The sequence below is a fragment of the Vigna radiata genome, chromosome 10 (genome assembly GCF_000741045.1).
Source record: "Vigna radiata var. radiata cultivar VC1973A chromosome 10, Vradiata_ver6, whole genome shotgun sequence".
NCBI classification, from domain to species: domain Eukaryota; kingdom Viridiplantae; phylum Streptophyta; class Magnoliopsida; order Fabales; family Fabaceae; genus Vigna; species Vigna radiata.
Window position 1 is genome coordinate 7,234,743 of NC_028360.1, and position 27,013 is coordinate 7,261,755.

The 27,013-nt window shown below is 30.9% G+C and overlaps 2 protein-coding genes across 3 annotated transcripts; both read left to right on the top strand.

Moving 5' to 3' along the window:
• The first annotated feature begins 3,083 nt into the window (after positions 1–3,083).
• Positions 3,084–8,255, top strand: LOC106776067 (DNA-directed RNA polymerases I and III subunit RPAC1). Its single transcript, XM_014663372.2, has 9 exons — positions 3,084–3,395; positions 3,629–3,814; positions 5,240–5,366; positions 5,524–5,610; positions 5,738–5,931; positions 6,815–6,910; positions 7,021–7,114; positions 7,271–7,390; positions 7,963–8,255. The coding sequence occupies exons 1-9, from the start codon at positions 3,243–3,245 to the stop codon at positions 8,064–8,066; spliced, it is 1,161 nt and encodes a 386-aa protein (XP_014518858.1). The 5' UTR covers positions 3,084–3,242; the 3' UTR covers positions 8,067–8,255.
• Positions 8,256–12,221: 3,966 nt separating this feature from the next.
• Positions 12,222–14,384, top strand: LOC106776066 (vacuolar protein 8). 2 transcript variants are annotated; one of them, XM_014663369.2, is made up of 2 exons: positions 12,222–12,337; positions 12,531–14,384. In XM_014663369.2, exon 2 carries the CDS (start codon positions 12,577–12,579, stop codon positions 13,960–13,962), a length of 1,386 nt encoding a protein of 461 aa, XP_014518855.1. In that variant the 5' UTR covers positions 12,222–12,337; positions 12,531–12,576; the 3' UTR covers positions 13,963–14,384. The 2 variants fall into 2 exon arrangements, with proteins under 2 accessions (XP_014518855.1, XP_014518857.1); XM_014663371.2 differs by having other exon boundaries at positions 12,232–12,337; positions 12,563–14,384.
• Positions 14,385–27,013: the final 12,629 nt, after the last annotated feature.

Genomic DNA, 27,013 nt, shown 5'->3' on the forward strand with positions numbered 1-27,013 from the left:
GCTGAGGGTGGACGAGTTATTCATGTCGATAAGGTCTTTACACAGACTCATATTCGCAAGGGGATGTTGATTAGAGGTCTCGCAAGACCATTGTAAGTAAACTTTTTAACAACATTTAATTTTGTACTCTTTTTTCACACTTTCACATTCATGTTACTGACGTTTTCTATCTTATTTAACAGGAAGATTATTCTGCGAGATTGACACAGGTGAGACCAGAGGGGGGATCTGGTCGTGATGGTAGAGTAGATGCTGACGAAGAAATGATCAGGACCCAATGTTGGGTTGATACCATCGGGGAAAAAAAAGAAAGGATGACTGTATGGGGTAGGACAACTTGCCTCTCATTATAGTGCTGGAAGAGGAGGCATATTCAGACATCAACCATCTACCTCTACCACATTTGACCCCAACAATGTCGTCAGTAAAGATGTTTATGATTCACTTCTAACAAGATTTGAAAATCTGGAAAATCATGTTAGGACTTCCTCAGTAAGGACATACCGCCCCATCATCATCCCAGCAACCATGCCCATCTCAGCAGCCATGCCCACCTTAACAGTCATGCCCACCTCACGGCCTTCGGTATTATCGAGGGCTTTCAGGTCGTCAATAATATCGAAGACCAAAGGCCGTCGGTAATGCCAAATACCGAGGGATTGTGACCGTCGGTAAATCTCTTCTTTTTTATAGAAATTCTCAGATAATGAAATAAAATTTATATTCTAATAATAAAAATAAAAATATCTATATTATTTTACAAATATTTAAACTTAATTTCATATAAAAAATATACTCTTATTTAGTTTTGAAATAAATACATTCAAAGACACTTACAGAATATGAAACAGAATAAAATTACAAAAAGAGGGAAGTAAATAATACTAAATCATTTGTATAAAGCAAAATTCTCACAAAAGAATTATAGAAAGTGAAACAGGAAAAATATTTGTGAAGTAAAATGTTCACTCATACGAAATCAGTCAACAAGGATAACCTCTAAGACGCAAAACTATAGAAAAAATTTCAAATTATTTTATATCTCTCGCTTTTTAATTTTTATAGTAGTGTACGTGATTCATTAGTGAAATATTTAAAAGGATAAACTGTTATAGTATTTTTTATTTAATTTAGAATAATTAATATAGGAATAAACTTTCCAGAAAGTGTAACAAAAATTTAAAATATATTACATATATTTTGTTAATATATACCATCATTATCCAACATGTTAATTTAAAGGATTGTTATATAAAACAATTATCCAACATGTTAATTTACTCAATTTCGACTACCTATTAAATTTTTAGTTTTATTTAAGTCTTTAGTTATTTTCTTTATGAAATATAATTTAAATGAAACAACAACATATTAACTAAATATATGAAAGTAAATTATGTTGGCACGATTGACTCATAAACTCAAATTTTAAGACTGAAAGGCCAAGCTTAAGGCATTCTCCATGCACGATCAAGTTTTTTTTTTTCTGTTTTGTTTTTTTATGTATTTCTAAACTTTTTTTAATGTCAAAACTATTTTTTTTTATATAGATTTCTTTTTTCTCTTTCTTATAATTACTTTGTCCATCTACCACTAGAGCTGTCAACTTTTTTTTTGGCCCTGAGGCCAACCCTGACCCCCTTCTTAATTAGTCCACTATTTTTTACCCACATTAGAGAAGGTTTTTTCAAAACCCCAAGCCCCTACAGCCCCAAGAAAGTGGGTTAAGACTCTAGTTTACTCTAAAACTCCCATAGTCCCCAATGTACTTTTCTTTTTCGACTCTCACTCATTCTCTCTGATCAAACACTTGCTTGAGCTAGCAACCACAACATAGGTCAACGGCATACAGCAGTACAAAGTCGACGACAGACGACGGCGCATGGTGGACGGCAGCACATAGTGAACGACGACACTTTGCTTATGCAATGCTTAGAGGAGAATTNGGCATGAGTTGCTATGAAAGTTTGTAAGTGTAGCTGCTGTAAACAGTAGTTAAGTGGCTGCAACGCTGGAATTTTGCTGCCATGGTGGAATTAATCAAGTGGATGATGTTCTGAAGCGTTCACTCCTTTCACTATATCTTCTCTGCATGGATTCAAGATTCATACACTTTCAAGCCTGATTCAGAGTCATTTGCTTATGTGTAATTGACTTTGTTATTTATCTGAAATTAGTTCTACATTGAATTTACTTTTCTATGTAATTGCTTTCATTATGCACCTCTATAATTAGTTTATCTATGTTTATTCTCATTGCTTACTGTTTTGGGAGATTGACAGATAAATGGAAAGCATTCAATAGCCATAGTTTTTTTGTGAACATGTAGTAATTGAAAGGCTTGGATGTTAATGATTTGCTGCAGCATACGAATTATGCAGGAGGCTATCGTAGTGTAAGCTTTCTAGTATTTATGTGAGGATTTAGTCAGTAATACAAAAGCAAGAAACATTTAAGTGTTTTTTTTCTCTGTAAAAATGGAATTTATTGTTGGATATTTAGTTTTTTTTTTTTATAAAAAAGAAAGCCTATAGGCTGACCCTAACTCATAGAACTTTAGGGCTTTTTAGTTCCTAAAACTTTTTTATTAAAAGACTTTTTTGACCCTGTGAACTTTTTTGGCCCCAATCCACATGGGCTAGGACCAGTGCCTAATTGACAGCTCTAAGTACAAGGTTCAAGAAGTACGAGGACACAATAAATGTATTTTGGTTATATATATATATATATATATTCTTCTGCATCTTCATAATTTATAAGTTTTATCCCCTCAATTTTAAAAATAAGATATTCACACATGACATCCGTTTTGGAATTAGCTTTTTAAAATATAATTTTTGAAAGAAACTTTTCGCTATATGTGATATCTTTTATGATGAAATTTCTAGAATGAATTTTCTAAAAATACGTTTTTTTTGGACCAATATTTTTCTAATGTATATTTTTTCTTTAGTGAAAAATAATATTTTAATCTTTTTTATTATGAATGTAATGCAATTAAACATAATAGAATTCCAGTTAGCAATAATGAGGTTTAGGAAGAAAAAACTTAAATAAATAGAATATTATTTCCTATGCAAAACATAAGACGCAGGGGTTTGTCGTGTAAACCCTAAACCCTAAATATCTCAGGTCGCTCAGCAATTCACATAACCGCTCTGCTACTCCTTTCAGTTCCTTTCAACTGCTAACCCGACAGACCACTGGAAAGCTAAGAAGGAAGAGAAAAAAGCACAACAAAGATGTCGGAGGAAGACGAATCAATGGCGGAACAGAGTGATAATGAATCAGGACTTGATTTTATACTGAGCTTAGATGATGTTCCATCAAAGATCCCTCCACACCTTGAGCTTTTCAAAACGCGTGTTTTATGTAACAACGATGCTCCTATACATGTAAACTCTCATGCTCTTGACCTCTTTTATATTCTCTTCAAGTTATTTTAATTTTACCCTTTTTATGCTACATTATATTATTTTTTTTAGCACTCATTCATGTTTTGATAAAGTTTCTATCTTCTCAATTGGGTCTGGAACTGTTGGGGTTAGGATTTCAAGCATTGCATTTGTTATTTATCTTAGAAGGGGTTTGTTTTCTTATTTATATTTTTCTATGTTGGTGTTTGTAGACGGATACTATACATTATTCTGGTGCTTATAAGGTTTTGGGAGTTGATAATAGTCAGCAGTTTGATAGCTTCCGTAAAAACTTCAAAGTTGAAGTGAAGCGGCTTACTGATAGTGACATGGAGTTTGATATGATTGGTATTGATCCAGCACTTGCCAACGCATTTCGAAGAATTCTTATATCAGAGGTGAGATATTCTTGCTCTCCTTATTGCGTGCAACGTTGATGAGATTTTTTTTAATATTTTGATGCATTTGTTATTCCTATTTTTCAAGGTTAGATATCTTGCCATAATCTACAACACTTGTTCGTTCTTCTTAAATTTCGTTTTTTAATAGTAAGTAGGCAATAGTAGAGAATGATGCCCAGTCATGAGCCCTTACTAGTTTATAGTTTTGAACGTTTTTATTTTAAAACTGATGGGTTTACACCATGTTAATGTGTCTGTGTAGTATCTATAATGATTTGTCAGATTCTCTGAAATTAAATTAGCAAGTTTTAAACCTATATTGTACAAGCTGCTATATTTGCATGGGATGTACGCGTTTCTGTCCTTGTAGACAATAATGTTTTATTGTAGAGTTTGACAGACTTCTAATAATAATTTGAGAAATTACTTAAATGCAGACATTGATTGTTTTTTTGCAAAGTCTTAAACTGTGAAAGGGAAACAAAGAGATCTATTTCTACCTTTATAAAGCCTCAAGTTACTTTGGATTGACCCAAATAGATTTAGCGTCTATTACTAGTCAATTAAAGGCATTGAATTGTGTGAATCGTTTTGTATGGCCTGAAACATTGTGATTCAAGCTGCCCAATATTTTCTGTTATTCAATCAGCTTTGAAATAAGAGTAAATATCAGTACGAGGGAAAAGAGAGAAAATATCATGTACTAATAAGATGAATTTTGGGTGGATAGGTAATGGTAATTGCCATTTTTGAACAATAAAAGTAGGTTATTGACATGTGCTCCTTGGATTTTTCATTTTTCTTTTGATCTACAAATTCTTCGCTGATTATACTGAGGTATGCTGCAGATTTATAGTTACACAGTAAGATTCTTGATTAAAGTTGTTGCAGCTACCCATTGCTGCTATGCATTGCCTGGGGTAGTGAAATCTGGTTAGAAACCAGATCTAAACTGATTCGATATTTTAACTGGTTTGAAATCAGTTCAATTCATAATGGTTCTTGAAAAGTGGTTTGGTTTCCAAATGTCTCTACAACAATTATTATCTCTGGATTAAGAACTGAACCTTTTAAAGCGTTTGGTTTTTAAGAAAACTGAATTTTGCACACCTCTAAATTTAGTTATCCACTAAAAGATTTATGTTTTGTATTAACATATTCAAGAATTTTACATCAGGATAGTTTTTGAAATAGGAGACATATTGAATGAGAGGGGGGAGGGGGGGGGGGGTTAATTCACTTGCTCTGATGTTTTTTTCTGAATGGAAGTTTCTTTTATTAGCTCCGATTACATATAGCATTTTACAATAGTCTTATTTTGGTTTTTCTTTGCTGTTTCTATGATAGATTTGAGTAGGTTAGTAGTGGTGTTGTTGTAAAGTACCAGTGGAAATAATATTTTTTTGTGGCTATATATTTTAGGTTCCAACAATGGCTATTGAAAGAGTATATATCGCAAACAATACATCAGTTGTACAAGATGAAGTTCTTTCCCATAGATTGGGTCTTATACCAATTCGTGTTGATCCCAGGCTATTTGAATATCCAGGTCTATATCTGCACTAACCTATACATGGTTGTATTTCTCATTAATTTTACGACTTTCTCATATGTTGTTTGAAAATTTGAACTATGTGTGTACACTTTTCATATTGCCCTTGTATGGACGCAGTTAAATGTGTTATTTTTGTCTTTCTTTTGAATAGATAATGCAGGAGATGACAATAATGAAAGGAACACCATTGTCTTTGGGCTACATGTACGATGTCAAGTCGGTCAACCTCGAATTACTGGTACATGACATGAAGCTCCTGCTTTCTAACATATATGTTACTCTAAATTTCTTATTTATCTGTTTAACTCTATCCTTTACCCTTGCAGCAATCTGTTTTGACTGATGATATTGGGATATTATTGCAGTGAAATCCGATAAACTAAAGTGGTTACCTAATGGGAGTGAGCTTCCCTGTGAAGATGTCAAACCAAATACATCTTCAAAGCCAAAGACGTTTACATCTTTTAGTTGCAGCCAAAATTCACTTCCTGGATTTCCCAGCAATTCAAGTGATCTTACAGATTCAGATATTATATTAGCTAAACTTGGACCTGGTCAGGTAACCTCTAAAAGGAGTATAATCACTTTTTTTTCCCTAGATTTAGAGAGATAAATTATTTCTCATGGATAACTTTCTTCTCCAAAAGGATTGCTTTTTGGACTTTTTTATACGTGACATTATGACTGTACCCATCTCCCTTCCGGAACTAGAAATTTGTACCCATCCTAGTCTCTATTTCTGTTGGGTATGAGATCTGTCTCATCTCCATCCTTCTTGAGTAATGAATATATTTGCACTTGCATCCGTACCCGCTTTCACAATGCCCCAAATATTAGTTACATAATATTTTTTAAAAAAGCAAAAGTCAAAGCAAAGAAGGCATGATATTATAATAATTATACGTTGAAATTTTATGATAATGTTAACATCTATTATATTTTGCAAATGTGAAAGTGAAAGTATCTCGGGAATTTGAGTGAACTCGTTGGATATAAAACTAGTTGAATGATTGAAATAGAGAACAAAATGTAATGTAGTGAGAGAAGAGTTCTTTAAATGAAACGAAATTAAAAACCAAAGAAAAAAGAGAAGATAAGTCTTTTAGTTTACATGTTAAACTAAGGGATTAGGATGGAGATTTTCAGTGGAAATTAGGATGGGTTTGGACAATCCATGCGGAGATGGGTGTGTTTGCCATCCCTAATTTTCAATGCCCATCCACTCCTGGACAACTTCTCTTTTTTCTCATAGACTGGATAATTGTAACATTGTTGCTCATTAATGGTCTATTTGTTACCACACGAGGTTCATTTACCTCTGTTTCTGTCTGTCATTTCTTTTACCATGCAATGCAAGATACTGAGTTATCTGTTTTTGCAATCTTGTTTCCGTTTACTTGTCTTCGTATAGAATACTGAATGGCATACATGTTCTATTGTAGGAAATTGAACTTGAAGCACATGCAGTTAAAGGCATTGGTAGGACACATGCAAAATGGTCCCCAGTTGCCACTGCTTGGTATCGGATGCTTCCGGAGGTAAGGCAATATACCATATATCTTATCTACTAGTCATATTCACTTTGAACCAAGCCAAAAACTTGCAAATTCTGCCATGTGTAAGAAGGGATTTTTTTTTTTTAATCTAGGTTGTACTCTTGGAAGATATTGTGGATGAGCAGGCTGAAGAATTAGTAAATAAATGTCAACCTAATGTGTTTGATATTGAAGACATTGGAAAAGGTAGTTCAGTTTTTGTTTCAGTGCTGTCGTGTACCACATTATATTGTTTTGCATCTATTTCTGCCATGTGCTGCACATTGTTAATGATTAATAACATGTAATCTCAATATCTGTTCTCTTTGGTACTTAGTTTGCTGATTTGATTATTGAGCGTAGGTAAAAGAAGGGCAACAGTAGCCAGACCACGGAATTGCACTTTGTGTAGGGAATGCATCAGAGGAGGCAAAGAATGGGAAGATCGGATATCAATACGTCGCGTTAAACATCATTTCATTTGTAAGTATTATATAGCCTACTGATTTAACAGGGCTAAACATTCAAAGCTATCTGAAATCTTAACATACAAAAATTTACATAATTTTTAATAGTCTAGTCTCAAGGTAACTGGTTCATGTAGTGGTTCAGCTTAGAAGTAATAAATTTTATTGACATGACTGGTTCTAAAATTCTCTTCTTATATATTAATTCTCATTTACTAAGAAAAATGTCCTTACGTAATGTTATTTTCTTAATGAAATATTCTCAAGAATGTTGATATATTAGATTATAGCCAATGGCTGTGGCAAATATAAAGAAGAATGCTAGCAACACCTCATTAGGATTGACTGAACATTGGATCTCACATTTAAATAAAGAGAATCATTAAATGAGAAGCAGATACAATAAAATAAACTTGGGCCAAACATAGTGTCATGTGTCGTGAAGTTTAGCACACCAAATATATCTTGGCTGGTATAAGATGAAATGATGTATGTAAAGAACCTCCTACTTATTTTGTGCAAATTTGATTTTACATGGTTCTGTTGCAAAAAGATCTTACACGTATATTTTTTTACTTGTGTGTGTAGTTTGCATTGAATCAACCGGAGCATTACCACCTGAAGTGCTATTTACCGAAGCTGTGAAGATTTTGGAAGATAAATGTGAACGTGTGATTACTGAGTTTTCTTGATTCTTCTTTTTGTTATGTCTTAATCTTATAATCATTGAAATGGATAAGGTTATTCTATGCCCAGTTCTGATATGATTCATTTTTCTGGGACTCCTTATAAATTAACTCCCTTTCCTTACTCATAGTTAAGCTTTGGATGTCTGCATTGCCACCATGTTTTATATCTAGTGGTAGTTTAACTTAATATAATGGATTTTAGTTTGTCTTATTCTTTTTAATCTTCAAAATTCAACTGTTTAATATGAGTGATGATACTATTAAAAAATGTTGTCACATTAGTGGTAATAATTATTCCTTTTTGAAAAACTTAAACTTAATAAAATTAAAAATGATTATTTTGACCTCTTACTTGCTGCACAAATAAGCTAAAGAGTGTTTATAATATATGTGGCTGTATTAGTTTAAGTAAAAGATTTTATGGTATACATGTAAAGAGTAAAGAATCTACATATTTACTATAACATCTCTATTGAGATTGTCCTTAGGAATTATCAGAATCTCTAGTACATGATTATCACAATTCATTATTCACATATTATATTCACATCTCTTTCATATTCTTTAATAGACACAATTTCAATACATTTATTACACATTATAATAAATCAAGTGTCTATCTTTTAGTCAATGTTACATTTCATGTATTGAGCTTATAACATAACTTGTTATACAGACACTTAACTCTATTTCAAGAAACTTGTGTATTGAATTAAATTCAAATATTTATATTTATCAAATTATTATCACTACATTACAATAAAACTAAATAATTAGTCCACTCATATGATATGGTAAAATCATTTGACTTATAAAAAGTAATTATTTTTCACATTACAAACTAAGTAATAGGGACCTTCTTCGATTCACATCACCTTATAATTTTCTTTGAGTCTAACTTCAATAGAATCAAAATCATTTTTCTTAGAATATCAAATTCAATATCCAACATAAACATATCAATACACCAACATAGTATTTTACTAAAAATAACTATATTCATCACACATCATATTTCATTTCACAACTAAACCGTATTTTCATTCATAAATATACAATAAACTCAATTTAAATGTTAACAAATTGCAATTATTCATCCATTATATATATTGACAAAATATAATAGTATAGTGAAAGATAAACAAAGTTTAACATTTAGAAACATCTAAAACACGTTTTTTTTTTTTTTATGTTTAGAAAATACTCAAATTTTACAATTCATCCACTCAAAGGTATTAGCATGTCCAACAAAAATTCTACTCACCAAAAGCCGAAGTATTAGCCCAACGATTAAACCATTTGAAGTTTTCACAAAAAAAAAAAAAAAAAAAAAACTTGTTCAATGAAAATTTACTTATTTATTGACCAAAACTCTTAAATTTTCAATTAATTGAATTTTGTCTGTTGAAAATTGTCTCATTCTATGACATATCACCACAGAATTTTGATTTAAATAGTTTGTCCAAAGAATTTGACTCGTTCATAATGACTTTGCATAATTAAGAAATTCCACAAAATATAACAAGTGGTCAAATGGGTTTAAAGTGATTTTTTTCTTCTTTTCTTATGTTTAACATAGAAATTTTCTTACCAAATAACAAGAACCAATTCGACTCAATTGAAATATTTTAACCTTTTCACTGTTAAAATATACAACATAATTCATTTAAAATCTCTTCACTCAATTTATACAAATTTTATCTCAAACAATTCTAACTCTTTAATATCTTAAGCTAATCAAAATATAATAAATATTTAATCATATTACACCATGAAATCTTCAACATATCACAAAAACATTTGTTTTAAGATTCAATATGTTTAAACAACATGTAATCCTTGTATATAAAATCAAATATTGTAACCAAATAACCTTCTCATTCATATAATTTACCTTAAAGTATTGTTAAAACTTAACTAAATTATATGATATGTTAAAACTTGCTTAGATTTAAAGTTAAACTTTCAACTTCTACCATCACATAAAGAAAATTATACATATACACAAAACACTCTAATCAATAATCTAAATATACCTTTTGTACTGTCCTAGGTTAGACCGATCGTCCAAAAGAATAATCATGAGTGTTAGCGTTACAACGATGTCATTCTGTGTGATTAGTCAGATCAAGTAATCATTAATGACTACTTAATACATTTAATAACTGTATATATTGCACTTATTGGTGATTAGTTGATTACATTGCACAAAAAGATACCGTATTAATGAATAATTAAGGGGTTGAATGATGGGGCGACCTATAAATACAAGGTTAAGTGTCCAGGTAAAGATATTTTATTCCCAATTACTATTAGATTACTCTAAAGCAGTATCGCTGACTTGAGCGTCGGAATGTCTTTTGCAGGTACTCTCTCTCCCTTGGCTCGTACTTGAAGGATTAAGAACAGGAATATCGGAATGTCTTTTACAGGTACTCTCTCTCCCTTGNCTCGTACTTGAAGGATTAAGAACAGGAATATCGGAATGTCTTTTNCAGGTACTCTCTCTCCCTTGNCTCGTACTTGAAGGATTAAGAACAGAAATATCATAAGTCGAAAAACAAAGAAAATAACAGAAGAAAAATATGTTTCCTGACCCTACAAAATATCTCTGAAACACCTTTAACAGAGAATATATTTATCTTTGTCTTAGAAAGATTATATGCAATATCTTTAGTCTTCATTCATACACAATTTTCTAAAATCAATTGAAAAAAAAAATATAAAAGAAAAACTTAATCTTAAACACATGAAACAAACTTATTCTATTTTTCAATAGAATCTCTAAGATGAATTATGATGTTCAAAAAGAAAAATAAAACTTTCAAAAATATAAAAAGAACGTAAAGAAAATAGAAAAAAGTTGTAAAAAAATGGTATTTTTTAAATGTTTAAATAGTCGATTGTTTATTTATAAATTTTATATTTAGATAATAAAATATTCATATTTTATTACGAATAATGAATGTGACACAATAATATTAAAAAAAAATCAAATGAGATAACATAGTTCTCTTTCTATGTTTGATGAATATGTTTCTTCCATATTAAAAATATGTTACTCAATTATGTAGATTAGAAATTTAGGTTGATATTTAATGAAATATCTGTACTAATTACAATAAAACTTAATATTTTAGTGTTTGAAAAAAAAGTTACAATTTAAAAAAAATCAAATACGTTGTATTTAAATTATTTATATTTCAAATTATTTAAACTTTCAAGCACTTTATTTAGATAAATTAATTTAATTTTTTTATAAGTAAAACATTTCAATTACTATAAAGTGATGTTTAAAATAAAGATTCAAACTTTAACCATGTAAAATATATGGTTTTATTTTATTAATCAGAAAAGTAATGTAAAACTTATAATGGTAGATATCCTTTATTATTATTTTTTTATGTTATAAATAGGTGTAATTAAATATACAATTGAAACAACAAGGAAGTTCTTCAATTTTGAAAAAAAAAATCACCATCATCATTACATTGATCGAACTGGCGATGTTCACATTAAAATTACATTAATAATATTTCAAATGAAATAAAAATGATGAAAAAAATATAAAAATGTAAATTTAAATGAAAAAAAATAAAAAAGGTTACATTTTATTTTTTAAAATGCAATGTAAAATTTTATAATTTAAATGATTAAATTATTTCTATAAATTCTTAAAATTTAAATTTTCAAAATTCTCTATTTAAATAACATATTTTATCTTAAACTATTTTAAATTATTTATAGAAATAAATTAAAACTCTATATTTAAATACTCTATTTTATCTTAAAATATTTTAAATTATTTATAGAAATAAATTACCGTTTAATTTTCTTTTTATCTAAACACAAATTAAGGCAACTTGATTGTTCTTCCCGAATTTTCTTGTGATCATTTATTATGATTGTTTATTTAACATTTCTATTGTTAAATTATAGCATTATCCTGATATCCAACTCAATAATTTAATATATATATATATATATATTTATTGCGCAACACATTATTTTAATAGCAACTTAATTTGTAGTTTACAAGTTCGAAGACGTTCAGAAAATTATTTTAACTGGTTTAGTGAAAAATAAGTTGTTTACTTAAAATTATAGGCACCGTTGATTTTTCTTTTTTCCTTTTAATGTGTATAAAGATCAATGGTTTGCAATTGACGATGCGAAGTTGAATCAAAACCATCGACTACCACTGCCTGACGCGGTGCTCCACTTGTTGGTTTTCGCTACCTTTCGTTTGGTGTCAAAGTTTTGATTTTTCAGAGGTATCATACAAGATTCGCTCCCTTTTCTTCAAATTCAGCCACTTTTTCCAAAAGGGTGTTTCCCTCTTGTGTTTTTCATGTCTGTTTATTGATTTTTAATATTCCAGTATTTTTTCTACGCTCAGTGATAATTTTATTTTTGTAGGGCATTTGGGTAATAGTTTTGATTTTTAATTTTTGCTCATTGAATTAGACTTGTATTATCTGAAATAAATCACTCAATAGATTGAATTGGAGATATGAACACTGCTGATTGGGATCAAGAACTGAGAAAGTATCAGGATGTAATAGCTTCAGGTACCAAGAGTATGAAAATAAAGGCCATGATGATGTTGGCACGTTTTTCTAAGCATGCCCCTGAGCATGTTTTAGCTAGCACCATACCCATTCTCACTGAGATTCTTGGTCACAATGTTTCAAATGACTCTGGTCCTACACTTCAAGAGGCTGCTGCTTATTGCTTGAAGTGCATTGCTTGCAGGGGTGAGGGTGCGTTGGCCGTTGAAATTGGTGGACACGGTGCCCCTTATTCTTTGATGAGGTTGTTGTCTCACTCTGATGGAAGGATGCAGAAGGTCCTGATAAAGTGTTTGCTCGTTATTGTTAGTTTTTGTAATGCAAGTAGGACAGCTGTTGCCACCAATGGTGGGGTAGAAATGATCATTGGTTTGTTGAGTTCTTGCACCAATGATACTAAGAGGTATTTGTTGGAGATTTTGAGTGTGTTAGCATTGAGGAGGGATGTTAGGAAGGCTCTCACTAGACTGAGAGCTCTACATTATGTTGTGGAGGCTGCTAGTTTTGGGAGCATGGTGTCTAGGGAAAGGGCTTGTCAAGCAATTGGGTTGCTTGGAGTCACCAGACAGACTCGGCGTATGCTTGTTGATTTGGGAGCAATTCCAGTGCTTGTGTCCTTGTTTCGTGAAGGAGAACACTCCACAAAGCTTGTTGCTGGTAATTCTCTTGGTGTGATATCTGCTCATGTTGATTACATTAGGCCGGTTGCTCAAGCTGGGGCTATTCCCCTTTATGCTGAGCTTCTTGAAGGACCTGATCCCTCTGGGAAAGAGATAGCTGAGGATGTTTTTTGTATATTGGCTGTTGCTGAGGCTAATGCTGTTGAAATTGCCGGTCACTTGGTGAGGATTCTGAGAGAAGGTAATGATGAGGCAAAGGCTTCTGCAGCGGATGTGATGTGGGATCTGTCGGGTTACAAGCATTCAATGTCTGTAGTACGGGATTCAGGTGCGATTCCTATTCTTGTTGAGCTTTTGGAGACTGGGAGTGAAGATGTGAAGGTGAATGTTTCTGGGACATTTGCTCAACTGAGCTATGATGGAACTGATAGAATGTCACTTGCTGAGGCAGGGGCGATTCCAATTCTCATAGACTTGATGAATGATGTTGATGAGGTTGAGGAACTAAGGGATAATGCTACGGAGGCTCTTGTAAATTTTTATGAAGATCCATTTTATCATGATAGAGTGTCGGATGCAATTAATGTTTCTTCCTTCAGAAATATGCAGAATAGGTTAGTTCATATTCGGGCATCGAATGAGCACATGGCTAGATCCTTGAGAAGAATGAGTGTTGAGCAGCTCACATGGAACCCAGATCTTGTATAATCAGTTTGAGGGTATCTTTTTTATCTCAAAGTCTGTGCAGAATAGGCTTCTCTCTCTTAAGTTTTAGGACAAAACTTTGATGCAGTACCATGAATGCTGTTGGTGCGGTTGTCAAATCAGAATTGGAGTTTCATTAATTGTCATCGCATGTTAGTGAGGTGTAAATTATCTCATTACAGAACACCTCCAATGGTCAGTACCTAAGTTTTTATCAATTTTACACCCTATAATAGATGTATGTTGTGATGAGAATTGGGAGAAACTAGAGAGAGATCTTGATATTTGTGGTGTATATTTGTTGAATTTTAAAGTCAAATATAAATTAGTGAGTAGATAGAGTTCTACTTGTTGCAAAATACCTGAATTTGCATAAACTTCTGGTACTGTCATTATTAATGTTATTCATTATGAATCAGGAACAACCATTCCATTTTATTAAGATCCTAGGCTACTAGCATTTTGGCACTCACCTAAGTAGTTTGTATTAGCCATTCATTTTGAATTCTCATTAGCTTCGTTAGTGAGTTTACACCCTCTAGAAGTACAAGATCGTCCAATTTCTTTTTAAGAGATCTTGAAGAAGGAGAACATGGATAAAACACTCATTTTTTTTATACTCAAAGTTTATGCTTATTTTGATATACAGACTACAAATTTTGAGCAAGTTTGAACAAATATTTCGACATACGCTTATCTGAGAAGAGATAAAATATACTAAGTTTCTTGCTCAAAGTTAAAATTAACTCACTCGAGAACTATTTTCTGAAGTTCCATCATATAACTGCTTCAATTCACTTATTAACTTAACATAACTTGACATTATTGCTTTAAAAATTTCTTTGACAACAATGTTTTATAATTAGAAGTTCTCAGTGCCCTTGTAAACTTAAAAGAACTAGACATTCTTACTTTTAAAGTTGTTTCAACTAAGGTTTTATGTGTAAGAAGTTCTCATAAGTTAAAAACTAATCAATTGAGCTTATACTACCACTGACTGACCTCTTTTTTATTACTGTTTTTACAATTTCATTCATGAAATAAAAATAAGTATGAGATTTTATTATTATAGTAATAAAAACATATTGTTCCAAAGGGTTTTCGTCACTCTTTTGCAGCAACAAAAAATAATGCTAAGATTAAGAGATACTCTTACATGTAAAAATTGAGAATCCACTGAATAAACACGCAGAACTTTCTATAAGCTTAATGCTTGTCAGTACTGATATCTAGCTAAAATTAGAAAAATCCATTTTCTGGTGTCATTGTAAATGCATCTCTAGTAAACTTTACACTATTATTGCTTAAGCTAGTGCAAGATTCCTAAACTAAACCAAAAGGTTTTCCTTTTCTTGCATCATTACATACAAATAAGGGGAGAGAGAAGCCAAAACAGAACATTTGAAGAATTTTGTTGATAATCGAGCTAAATGACATTGTGTCGTCCTTATAGGGATATATCCAACTTTATTTAAGGAGATAAGACTTTTTGTGGTTGTAATATTCATAACTAAAGCTAAAAAAACAAGTTAGTTTGTGAATATGTTTATAATGCTGTCACGTCTAAATCCTAACAATTTCGCCTTTTCTTTTCACAACTTTAGTGGTATTGCTTGTTATCTATTTGGTCTCTATTTCTTAAGCACCATTTATTCGTGTAAAATGCACAGTATTCACCTTTCTAGCATTTCCTTATAGTATCTGCACCAAAGAAAACGGGGTTTCATCTATAAGGTACAAAAGCATTAAATGATTATAAGATTGCTTGTTTTCACTGCATAAAATTTTAAAGTTAGTGCATGAGAAAGCATCTCATGTCAAAGACCAGCAATTTGACTAATGTCTGCAACATTTAAACGCTTTTAGAAAATTGGATAATGGGTAATATCAGTAAGACATTTATATTTCATACACATAAGTTCTTTAAAATTTTCAGAACTTATAAGCAGACAACATAAGGTGGATTTCAGACAGATGGAAGTATATCTACACGCAATAGACTTTATAGAAGTAATTTCAGTTTAGCCTTTAACCAGGATTTACTTCACCTTAAATATAATTCCGCCATTGTAAAATGCAACGAGCATGGGAAGCTCTGAACTGAATGTTAGCATACTGGCTGCAAATCACTAGACCAATTCATTGATAATTTCATTTTCTTTGTCTGTTGTCAAGTATTTCGTACATAAGCTGTTATCAAGACAACTTGTATTATTAAGTTTTTCGGTCATTTATGAATATTGTTCCACAACATAGCATGTTTTTATAGTCAGGTTTACTTCCTTTACAGCTATTGTAGATGTTAAATCATAGACGATATAATATATCATTAGCTAAGTACGCATTTGCAGCATCATGTATTCATATTTTGTGTCAAACACAGATCTAAGATGAATTCCAGTAGTGTTGAGACTTACTGCCACAGTTCCATCATACTCATTACAAACAATAGCCATGTGAACCGCTTGAACCGGTAGTCTCTTAGAGGATCCAAGTAGACATTGAATCTGGAAAACAGAAATAGATGCATTTTCGGTGATGACATAAAGAAGACCGTTCTTGCAAAATATGTTTTATGAACCTGTTCTTTTTTGCATTACACTCTGTCCTCAGAAACTAAAGTTAAAATGATTTGTACAAAATCTCAAGAGCGAAAGTTACCCGCCACACAATATAATCAAAAGATTGAACTTCGACGACAATATGCATAACAATTCACAAAACATGCATAAATTATATGTTAGAAAAAGTAATATTATTTAGGTTAAATCATTCCCAAGATCCTTACTTTTGGTTTGTCGTCTTAAATAGGTCTTTCACTTATTTTTGCTTTTAATTGAGTCCTTACTTGTAAAAAATTGATCCAATTAGGTCCCTGTCGTTAGATTGATTGAACGATGTTAAAGATACATTAATATCACACGTTGACATGATTTTTTGAATGACGCAACAAAGTGAGGTTGTATAATATGTTTAAGTACGACTTTGACATGAATTTTAGTATTTTAAACATAAAAAACAGTAAAATTTAATTAAAATCAACCTGGAGATGTTTCAATGAAGTTATATGGTGTGAAATTAGGGTTCATGTATAGGATTTAGGGTTCTACATGCAAATTGGGGATTGACTGAGTGAAATTGAGAATTGATTGAGTGAAATTAAGGTTCAGTTAAGAGATTTAGGTGTTTGTTGTCATCTTTTGGATGTTCTTGGTTGGAATCACGAGGTGGTTTAAGGTCAATCACGAGGTGGTCTGAGATCTCGGTTGTCATCTTTCGGATGTTCTTGGTTGGAATCACGAGGTGGTTTGAGGTCAATCGCGAGGTGGTTCGAGATGAATCGCGACTAAGGTGAGTAAATGTTGTATTAGGGGTTTCAATTTATTCTTCGTTGATTTTTGTCATGATATGTGTTTCGTTTTTGCAAAGGTAAATATTGGGGTTGTTTATTGCGATGTGATCTCCTATGTTTAAAGTTGTGTTGAAGTGTCTCTTTCAATGCGTTCTACTTTTAATGTGTTCTTTTTTGTTGGTATATTATTATTTTATAGGTCTATAAATATTTATATTTTGTTGTGCGTGATGGAGGAGGATTTTGAGACTATTTTTCACCACAGGGGAAAGTTCATAAATGATGGCAGACTAAAGTATGAAAGGGAGACTTCTACGATATCTTTTGACCTAGGCATTTGAAGTTATTTTATTGTAGTAAGTGTAGTGAAAGGGTTGTGGTATGTTGGATTCAAAGAGTTGTTGTACTGTGTAGAGGGTGTTTTGTCTTGGATGACAAGTTGGAGTCTTTGTGTGATGATATTGGAGTCATGCATATGGTCAACTTAGCTAGGTTAAATGGTTAGGTTCATGTAGTCATGGTTCACATAATATCTGAACTTCAGGTGATACACATGCTAGAATATGTTGTTGATGATAAAACTGAAGGAGAAGTTGCATCGGTCTTGCATGAGAGTGGTCAATGTGTACAGGTGATGATGAATGTGAAGGTCAAAGTGACTCACAATTTGAGGTGTGTCACTATGAAGAAGATGTTGTTGTGTCGCAAGAGAGAGGTCAATGTGATGTTGATATTGAAGGTCAACAATTTTGATGATGATATAAGTTGACCATCGTGGATTGAGATGTCTGACAACAATTTTGATGATGATATAAGTTGTGGAAATAAGAAAGGATTATCGGATGATGACTGACACTATGAATAATTACTTAGTGTAACACATAATGATCAAGAACATAATGAGGAAGAGGGTTATGGAAAGTTCATGGCTTTTTCTATGTCGAAAAGTATAGTTGATTTTAAATGGGAATTGGAGACGTATTTTGGTGATAAACAAAACTTTTTGGATGCCATCAAAACCTATTCATTGAAAAATGTCAGAATTCTAAAATTTATTAAGAACAATGAAGAAGAACGAGGCTGAAATGTTTGGGTGGAAAAGGATAATGCATGTGGATGGAATACTCTACTTATATGGATATTGTCCATATGTGGCAACTCAAAACTATTGTAGACAACCACATATGTAGTAGAGAGTACACACTTCGCTTACTTAATGTGAAGTGGTTGAGCAAGAAGTTGGAGAATACTGTGAGAGAAAATCCAAAAGTGAAGAGAAAAGCCAAAAATGAAGGGAGTTGAAATTGAAGAGAAAATCAGTAGAAAATAGAACATTGGTATATCTAAGTATATGACTTACAAGGCGAAAGCCATTGCTTCCTCTAAAATTTGTATTTATGACTTAACAACAATTTATATTTTCATTAATGTTAATATTTCTTAACCTCTTCCAATGTAGATAGTGGTCAAGACCAAGGTTTACCACCACAACTCAATGTTATACCTTGGTTAACATGTTAGAGGCCTTCAACAGTGTATTGGTTCATATGAGGACTAAGCCATTCATTAACATGTTGGAGGACATCCAAGTTTATATAATGAAGATATGGGCAAGAAATAGGTCAAAGATATAATCATTTTCTGCATCCATTTGTTCCAAAATTCAGAATAGACTTCGAAAGGAATTAGGATTAACTAAATATTATATTCCTAAGTATACTAAATTTGTTACTAATGATTTTTGTTCTAATTATTTTCTTCTTCGTTATTAATATTGTTTTGCCTTCACTGTTGATCTGCAAAGTAATTATTTGAAATTCAACATATATCAAAAAGTAGAGATAAATTTGTGGTCAATATAAATGAATATTTATGCACATGCAGAGAATAGAACATTATTATAAAATTTCAACATATATATGATAATAATAAGAAGTATACACATTAATAATCACATTTTTTTTTTTAATTCTACTAAACTTATTAAGTAATAATACGAAACATACATCTTTGGATATTTAATTATTTAGGAAAATATCTTAGAAGTGAATTTTAGGCCTAACTCAACCCTACAAAACCAGCTTGTAAGGTGAGGTATGCACCCACTTATATATTATAAATTGGCCTTATCTCTACTCGATGTGGGACTTCCAACAAAATAGAATTATTATCATAAGGTTATAAAAATATAATTTTATGCATGTTTTTTTAAGAAACGTTATTAAAAAAAGTTGCCCTCCCATGGTTTAATATATTTATTCCAATGGTATTAAAAAAAAATTCACCTGCGCTAACTGGTATCTAATGTTATTTTCCATTTTTTATTTAAATAGAATTTATTTGTTTTATTTTACTAAATGACCTCTAGTACATAAATTTTTATTTACATAAGTTACAAAGGTAACATAAAAGTTACATACTAAATACAAATTTGGTTGAGTTATTTTTAGATTTAATTTCCAATAAAATGAAAGTCTTGGCACTAATTATGAGAAGAATAATTATGATTTAAGATAATTTATTATATAAAAAATTGAAAAAATATAATTAACATGACCAAGTAGGTAAAGAAAGAAAGGTAACAAAATTGAAAATATAATTGACATGAGCAAGTAGATAAAGAAGGAAAGACAACAAAATTGAAGAATGTAATTAGCATGACCAAGTAGGTTAAGAAGGAAAGGCAACAAAATTTAGGAGAAGTGAGTGACTACATAGGTTCAGAGGACTTTTATCAAGTTTAGTAGATTGATTATGATTTTAATTTGGATGAGTATCTCTGGGCTACTTTGTTTTTTTTAATATATCAGGTTTTGAATATATATATATATAATATAATATAAAAATTTTTGAAAATTTTGAATATTTTTCAAATAAACATTGAAACAAAGATGGAAACCCAGAAAATAACCTATTTTATTATTATTATCATTCTAAATATTTTTGACAGTTTGAAATCAAACCATATATATTATTTTTTATTTTTTTAATAAATTTTCGAGTATATCAAACTGCCAGTTTCGAATCCTGTTTGATATTTGTTTCAGTTTTAGTGTTGATTTAATTCTGTTTTGTTAGTTCATTGCTTCTTTCATGTATCTTGTTATGAATTTTTTTGTTTGAGTCTTTTAATTTTCTAAATCTGTTCTGTTTTGTCAATGAGCAAGAATAGAATGACACGGTAGAGATCAGCCTTTTTAAGAAAAAAATACACAGTAAATGAGGGTAAATTTAGAAAAAATTGAAAATGGAAAACATTCTTCTTTGGCTATCGATTGTGAGTTTGAGGTAGGTTTTGTTTTTTTATCTCTCCGGTTGGGTTACATGTTTAAATGAAAACTATTGTGTTGGTCTTGAAATGTTATGACGCTAATTAGGGCGAACATGGATGCTAATTAGCAACAACAAATGTTAAATATTAGAAAAACCTCTGCCAGTGTCGCTTCCGAGGTAAACCTGTTAATATGTCTTTTTGCATAGAATCCTGAAAGAAAAGAAAGAATAGAATGTGACAAAGGAATCGAGAATAAATTAGAAGAGTGTTGGAGGGTAATGCTACGGGATTTTGGGAAGAATAAAATAAAAGATGATGTTATGAAATTTTGGAAAGAATAACATGAATAGTGATGTACACAACTTTTTCACTCCTCTTATTAATAGAATTAAATAAAGAGGAAGTATGAGAAATAGTTTAATATATAAATAGTTGCCTTGTTTAATATAGTAATATCTAAAATATTATACATTTTGGTTGTGATTGCATAAAAATAGAATAAAGTTTGTTTCGGTCGGGATTTTGTTCAATGCTAATGGCATTCCGACGCTCAAGTCGGTATAGATAAAAATGGTATAGATAGAAAGAGAGTGGAATAAATATGTATTTAATTCAACCACCTACCTTTGATGATCCTGGACTCCTATTTATAGTTTTTCTCATGGGCCGATGATTAGCAAAATCCTAATCACGGTCCAATAGTAGGCCTGCTATAGTTAATTTGGTTTTACCTTAATCCTGAAATCTTACCAATTCCTAATCTTCATCCTCTGCCGGACGCGTCCGCCGTCCGTCGTGACAACTTTGAAGAGGGATCTGTTCTAAACGGTATTGGATCAGCTCCCTTATGCGAGCACTCGTCGTTATTCGTTGGTCATCAGATGTTTGGCCGGTCCGTCCGTACGGCGACTCGAAGGCTCAACGCCTTGGTCATACCAGACGTTTCGTCTCTCAGCATTTCAAAGAACAATTTTTGTGAGCATGGAAAATGCGGTGCTATCTTGTGCTGACAGGGCTTTATGTGAATTCTTTAAAGTTTTTCTCACAAACAGAGGTTACTCCCGGCCGCCGAGACCGGGCTTCACCGTTGTTTCCTCGGGTTGTGGCGTGTCGGTCGTGACTATCCCTACGACCATCTGTCCTACCCCTTACAGTATAAAGTTATTTCCCATTATTAATCAACACATACATCAATTTTAAGAGGAGGAATAATTAAGTTTTAAAAGTTTTTAGTTAAAGTTTTTTTATTTACTTATAAACTAATATGATACTTAAATGGAACTAAAAGTATTTAAAGTTAAAACTGAAATGTATAAAAACAAGCAACTTAATTTGAAAATTAAAAATAAATCCTAAAAGTCAAATGAATATGCGCAGTGACTGAACCAAACTGTTGCAGACAAAAGATTTATAATTTAAAATTAAAAAAAAGTCAGCAAGAAACACCTAAAACTAATGATCAAAAGCAAAGAGTCATTGGTTAAACTCAAGAATCTGAATTAAATTTGTAAAGTGTGATGTAAGAAGTGACAGTTATCATCATCATCATCCAGGAAGACATCCTCTGTAAAATATGTCCACTTTGGGGGGTTTTTAGTTCCATTTTAGAACTTAGAAATAGATAATACTCGCTTGATTCACCAAACCAAACCAAATTTAAATCATATTCATAATTCTAACCAAAACCAGAACAGGAATCTAATCTAGATGTAATTATCGCAAACATTCTAACACTAAAAATACCTTTAAATTCCTAATGAAAACTAATTGACAGAAAAAATACATCAGAAACAACAAATGAAATGAAGAAATAATACCTAAACTATTTACAATCAAATAAAGGATTATAATAAAAAAACTACCTAAACAGATTTGACATCAAAACAGACTCAAAATAATACCAGAAATTGCAATAAAGCTAAAAGCAACGTGTATGATCTGAAATTGAAGTAAACATCTAAACCTAAATGTAAAAACAAAGATAGATGCTAAACAATTAACTATGAGATGCATAAAACTAATCTCAATCAACAGAAATCAAGACAATGGAAAATAAAGTGCAATATCAGAATGTTAACTCCAAAATTCCAACCAATACTCAAATCTTGAAATCAAAATTCAGAATCTAAAAGCCAGCAGCTTCATTAATCGCAGGCCCAAAAACCAATGCATTTTTTTTCAAGGATGTTGTGCGTATAAGATACCACCCATTTGATGCTCAAATTTCTTCATCAAGTTAGATAGCATACGTTTATGGACCTCTTGAACCAAGATGGCCATGATTCCACAGCCATCAACCCTAATCTTATCGACTTCTCCATCTTTCTTTTCTCTTTCTTATTTCACAGTCAAAAGTTAAAAAATATTAATTCTAAAACTATAATTTTATTAAGGGTAAAACAGGAATGTACAAGTAGAAGGAGGGGTAAAACAAGGGGTTGTGGAGGAAGCAAGGAATGACCGAATTAAGAAAAAAATTTTTATTTAAAAGATTTTCAAAAAATATTAATTTTTTACTTATTTATTAAAATTACATTTAAAAATTTATTTTTAACTAAAATTTTACCAAATTTAAGATTAAATAGAAAAATATAAAATTAACGTAATAATATATAATTAAAGACTAAAATGATCTATGCTAAACTTCTAAGAGTTGTAGTGATAGCTTGCAATAATTTGAAAATGGAAGTATAGCTTCTAATGATTAAAAAAAAGCAAAGAGTAGCAATTTGGACTGTTTTATTTTGCAATATTTCATACCATGAAATAGATATGAAAGGTTATTTTTAAATTTTTAATATCTCTGCCCCTTTTTATAGATGTAGATTTGTCAAAGTCATATTTTGGACAAAATTCATCTAGCAATACATCAAATATCAAAAGCAGATCAAAATTCAAAAAGTAAGGGAATCCCCAAAACCAAGGACAAACAATTGAAATAGTTTAAACTCCAACTCTTATTTTCACAAGTCGTGAATGAAGAGAAAACCAAAAGAGAAAAAGAAACTGGTTATTACCTATGTCTAACCTTAGTAATTTATAGCACATTACCCTCTTGTTACTGATTTTATTAACCAATACCAATCAATAATATTTAGATTAACCTTATTGTCTGCATCTTCCTTTTCTTGCTAGCCATCATTCGTATAAGGAACTTTGCTTAGAAGCATATATTTATTTTTTATTGTAATAAAATTATTATGAGTATCTCTGTGCGTGTACATGCGCGTATGTATATATATATATATATATATATATATATTTATTTATTTATTTATTTATTTATTTATTGTGTTTGTGGCCTTTGATTTTATTTTGATTAATCAGTGACTTACTGTAATTGGACTGAATTAGATTGTAAAGTTACATTCTATAGTTTCTCCTAAGACATTATAGGTCCAAATGATGGGATATGTGCATGTTTAATGGGTTTGGTGATAAAATCTTTAGTTTGAGTATTCAAAATTATTCTATAGTTTCTTTCACCACCAGGTCATTAGTTTGGAACTGTCATCTGGAATTAGAATTAGTGTTATTATTTTCTTTTACTTTTGTTGCAAGATTTATATCTTGTTTGATTTTGGCTTTTGGAGTAGTTATTGATTTATATTTTCAATGCATTGGTATAATTGACCTCTGCCAATAATTGTTTCCTTTTTGAGAGTTATATGATCCTAAAGTGGGCATGTCAATATTGTCCATTAACTATTATTTTATATTTTTAATTTTTAGTATCAAACATATATTATTTCTTAAATTAACAAATTAATTGTATTTTTAATTTTATAGTTTATTTTATATAATAACAATTATTTTCAATTTCATATTATTCTAGTTTAATATTAAACATATTTCATGTTAATCACATTAATCAAATCATTAATAATAATAAAAAAAATTAAACTATTTCCATTATAACCGATAGTTTTCAAAATCCTAACTACATAAACCAGAAAGGGTAATGATACATAGACAACATTTTTTGACAACATTTGAACATCAATCATACGTGTCATTGTGTGATTGGTCCAAATGGCACAATAACATCACCATGAACCAATTACACAATAACAGGTATGATTCAAATGTTGTCAAAAAATGTTGTCTAAGTATCTTTATCCAACCAGAAAATACCGAAAGTTTTTGACTAACCCACACAAGTCTCGGACAGTCTCTATTAAGCCCAGCAATTACCGACAATTTTTGCGAACTCTCACAAGTATCGGTTGTTTTTGTGAAAATCTCCGCAAATGACCATAATTAAATAAACTCCCATAAGTTGCGGCGGTTTCTGAAACCCTCTGTAAATAGTGGTCGTTACGAACAAAACTGTTAGAAATCTTTGTTGACGAATGATTTTTTAGTTGTTTTTCCAATCACGGAAAATTTATTTACTAGGAGTTAAACCTGTCGGTAATACAGAAAAAAAAAACTTTTGATAAAATGTTATTTTTATAGTGAAATATAAAATTTTCTTAATAAAGCATAAAGCATTGACCTTTATTGTGTATTTAAAATGAAAGCTGGTCATACTAATAAAAAAAAAATTGTAAGTTAGCAGAATGTGCTAATTGTCCAGTTAAATCCGAGATGGAAGATTACAATAATTGTGTTAAGAGAATGAAGCCATTCAAACGACAACGAGAGTAAGAAAGTCTTGAGTGTTTTGAAAAAGATTTTGTATATTTTGTTATATTTGTGCATATTACTAAAATACAAAGATATGATAAAAGTCACTAAAAAAATACCATGTGAAAGAAGAAGATAAAAATCAATAAAAAAAGACATTGTGAGAGAACAAGAATATTATAGGAATATTTTTCTTAAAACTTTTTACTTTGTCACATCGTATAAGCTCAGTTTGCTTAACGCTATAAAACTCTGATCCTACAAGGAAGACTAAAATCTAACTTTTTACCTAAAAGGCTACATACTCTACTGAAATCAATTTTTTTGTCTAATAATATTTTTCAAGAAAAGTTATATATAGACGAAAAGTTAAAAAATAAGACAATAATGATAACAGATGAAGGATAATATAAAAAGAATAGAGTACTGAACTTAAGCTGACATCACTTATATATAGTCTAAAGATATATTTCTTTTGAAAGAAAAATCTTAACAAATAAAAAAAATTCTTTGTATTGCTTGTATAATCTTTTTGAGAGTTATGATATATACCTTTGCTCTTAACATTGTTTGTGTTGCAAGTTTTGAAGAAAATTAAAACCAGAATATCTAAACGTGTTGTTCATACAAAATTTGGAATGCCTTTAAGAAGCACCAACTATTCAGATGTAACTAGCTCGACACCTCCTGCATTTTGGATAACATATGACACTCAAAGATAGACAAAGGAAATGTAATACTAAGTCGTTAAACATATAATCGTATACAGAGGTAAAGTCGGCACAATCCGATAAAGGTTTCATATATATCCTATGACTCGAAGAGCAAGGCTCGACCGCTACATATTCTACAAACTCCTCGTCACAAATATCAAAACTAGATACAGAGTTTTCTATAGACTCGTCAAAAAGGAAGTTAGAAGCATTTACACCCCTTCTTAAAAGGTTACTTAGAGCTGGAAGAGCCACCCATTTTCTGTTTCCCTTTCATAGAGGGACGAGGAAGAGAAAGAGGTTCATCGGAAGAACCTCTGTGAAAATAGAGTCAGTGCGACTCGAAGAGTCATAATCTTTGGCGGCAACAACCTTTGGTTGAACCAAAAGTTATAACTCACCAAAAGAATAAAAGAGAGATGAGGAAGACATATACAGGTACCTAGAGGATGACAAATGAAGAATTAACTTGAATGACGATGGTGATAGTTGGAAAACAAGAGCTAAGACACAAAATTGAATATGCATAAATTCAAAACCCTTGAAGAGAGAGATTAACTCTGCAGAAAAGCTTTTTGAGTTATGGATAGGTTAATAAAACATAACAATGGCTGGTCTACGCTAATTTCAAGCTCAACACACGAGCGTCACACATTACGTCGATCATGACAGACCATATTAAAAGAAAATTCTAACCGATATTAAGCTCGGAGAGATTGTCAGTGATGTTTAAGCTAGCTGATCTTGTGCTGAAAGCAATAGAAAGATTCGACCACAACTTAAAAATGAGAAATAAACTCGTTCACTTAATAAATTGGTCTACTCACAAAAATTATTAATTTTCAAATTGAGAAGGTTTATTTATCTATTCGATTAAAAAAATGTAATATTATTGTTAGGCTCAAAATGACCACAAAGTAAAAGATCCAGAAAAGATATACACAATAATTTTTGTTATAATAAATTGAACACAATTATTATATCTTTTAATTTGTTATTATATCTTGAGCTTATTTGTTATTATTCTTTATATAATAATATATTTACAAAATACACTATAGCACAAAGAGTATTTCAACTAAATAC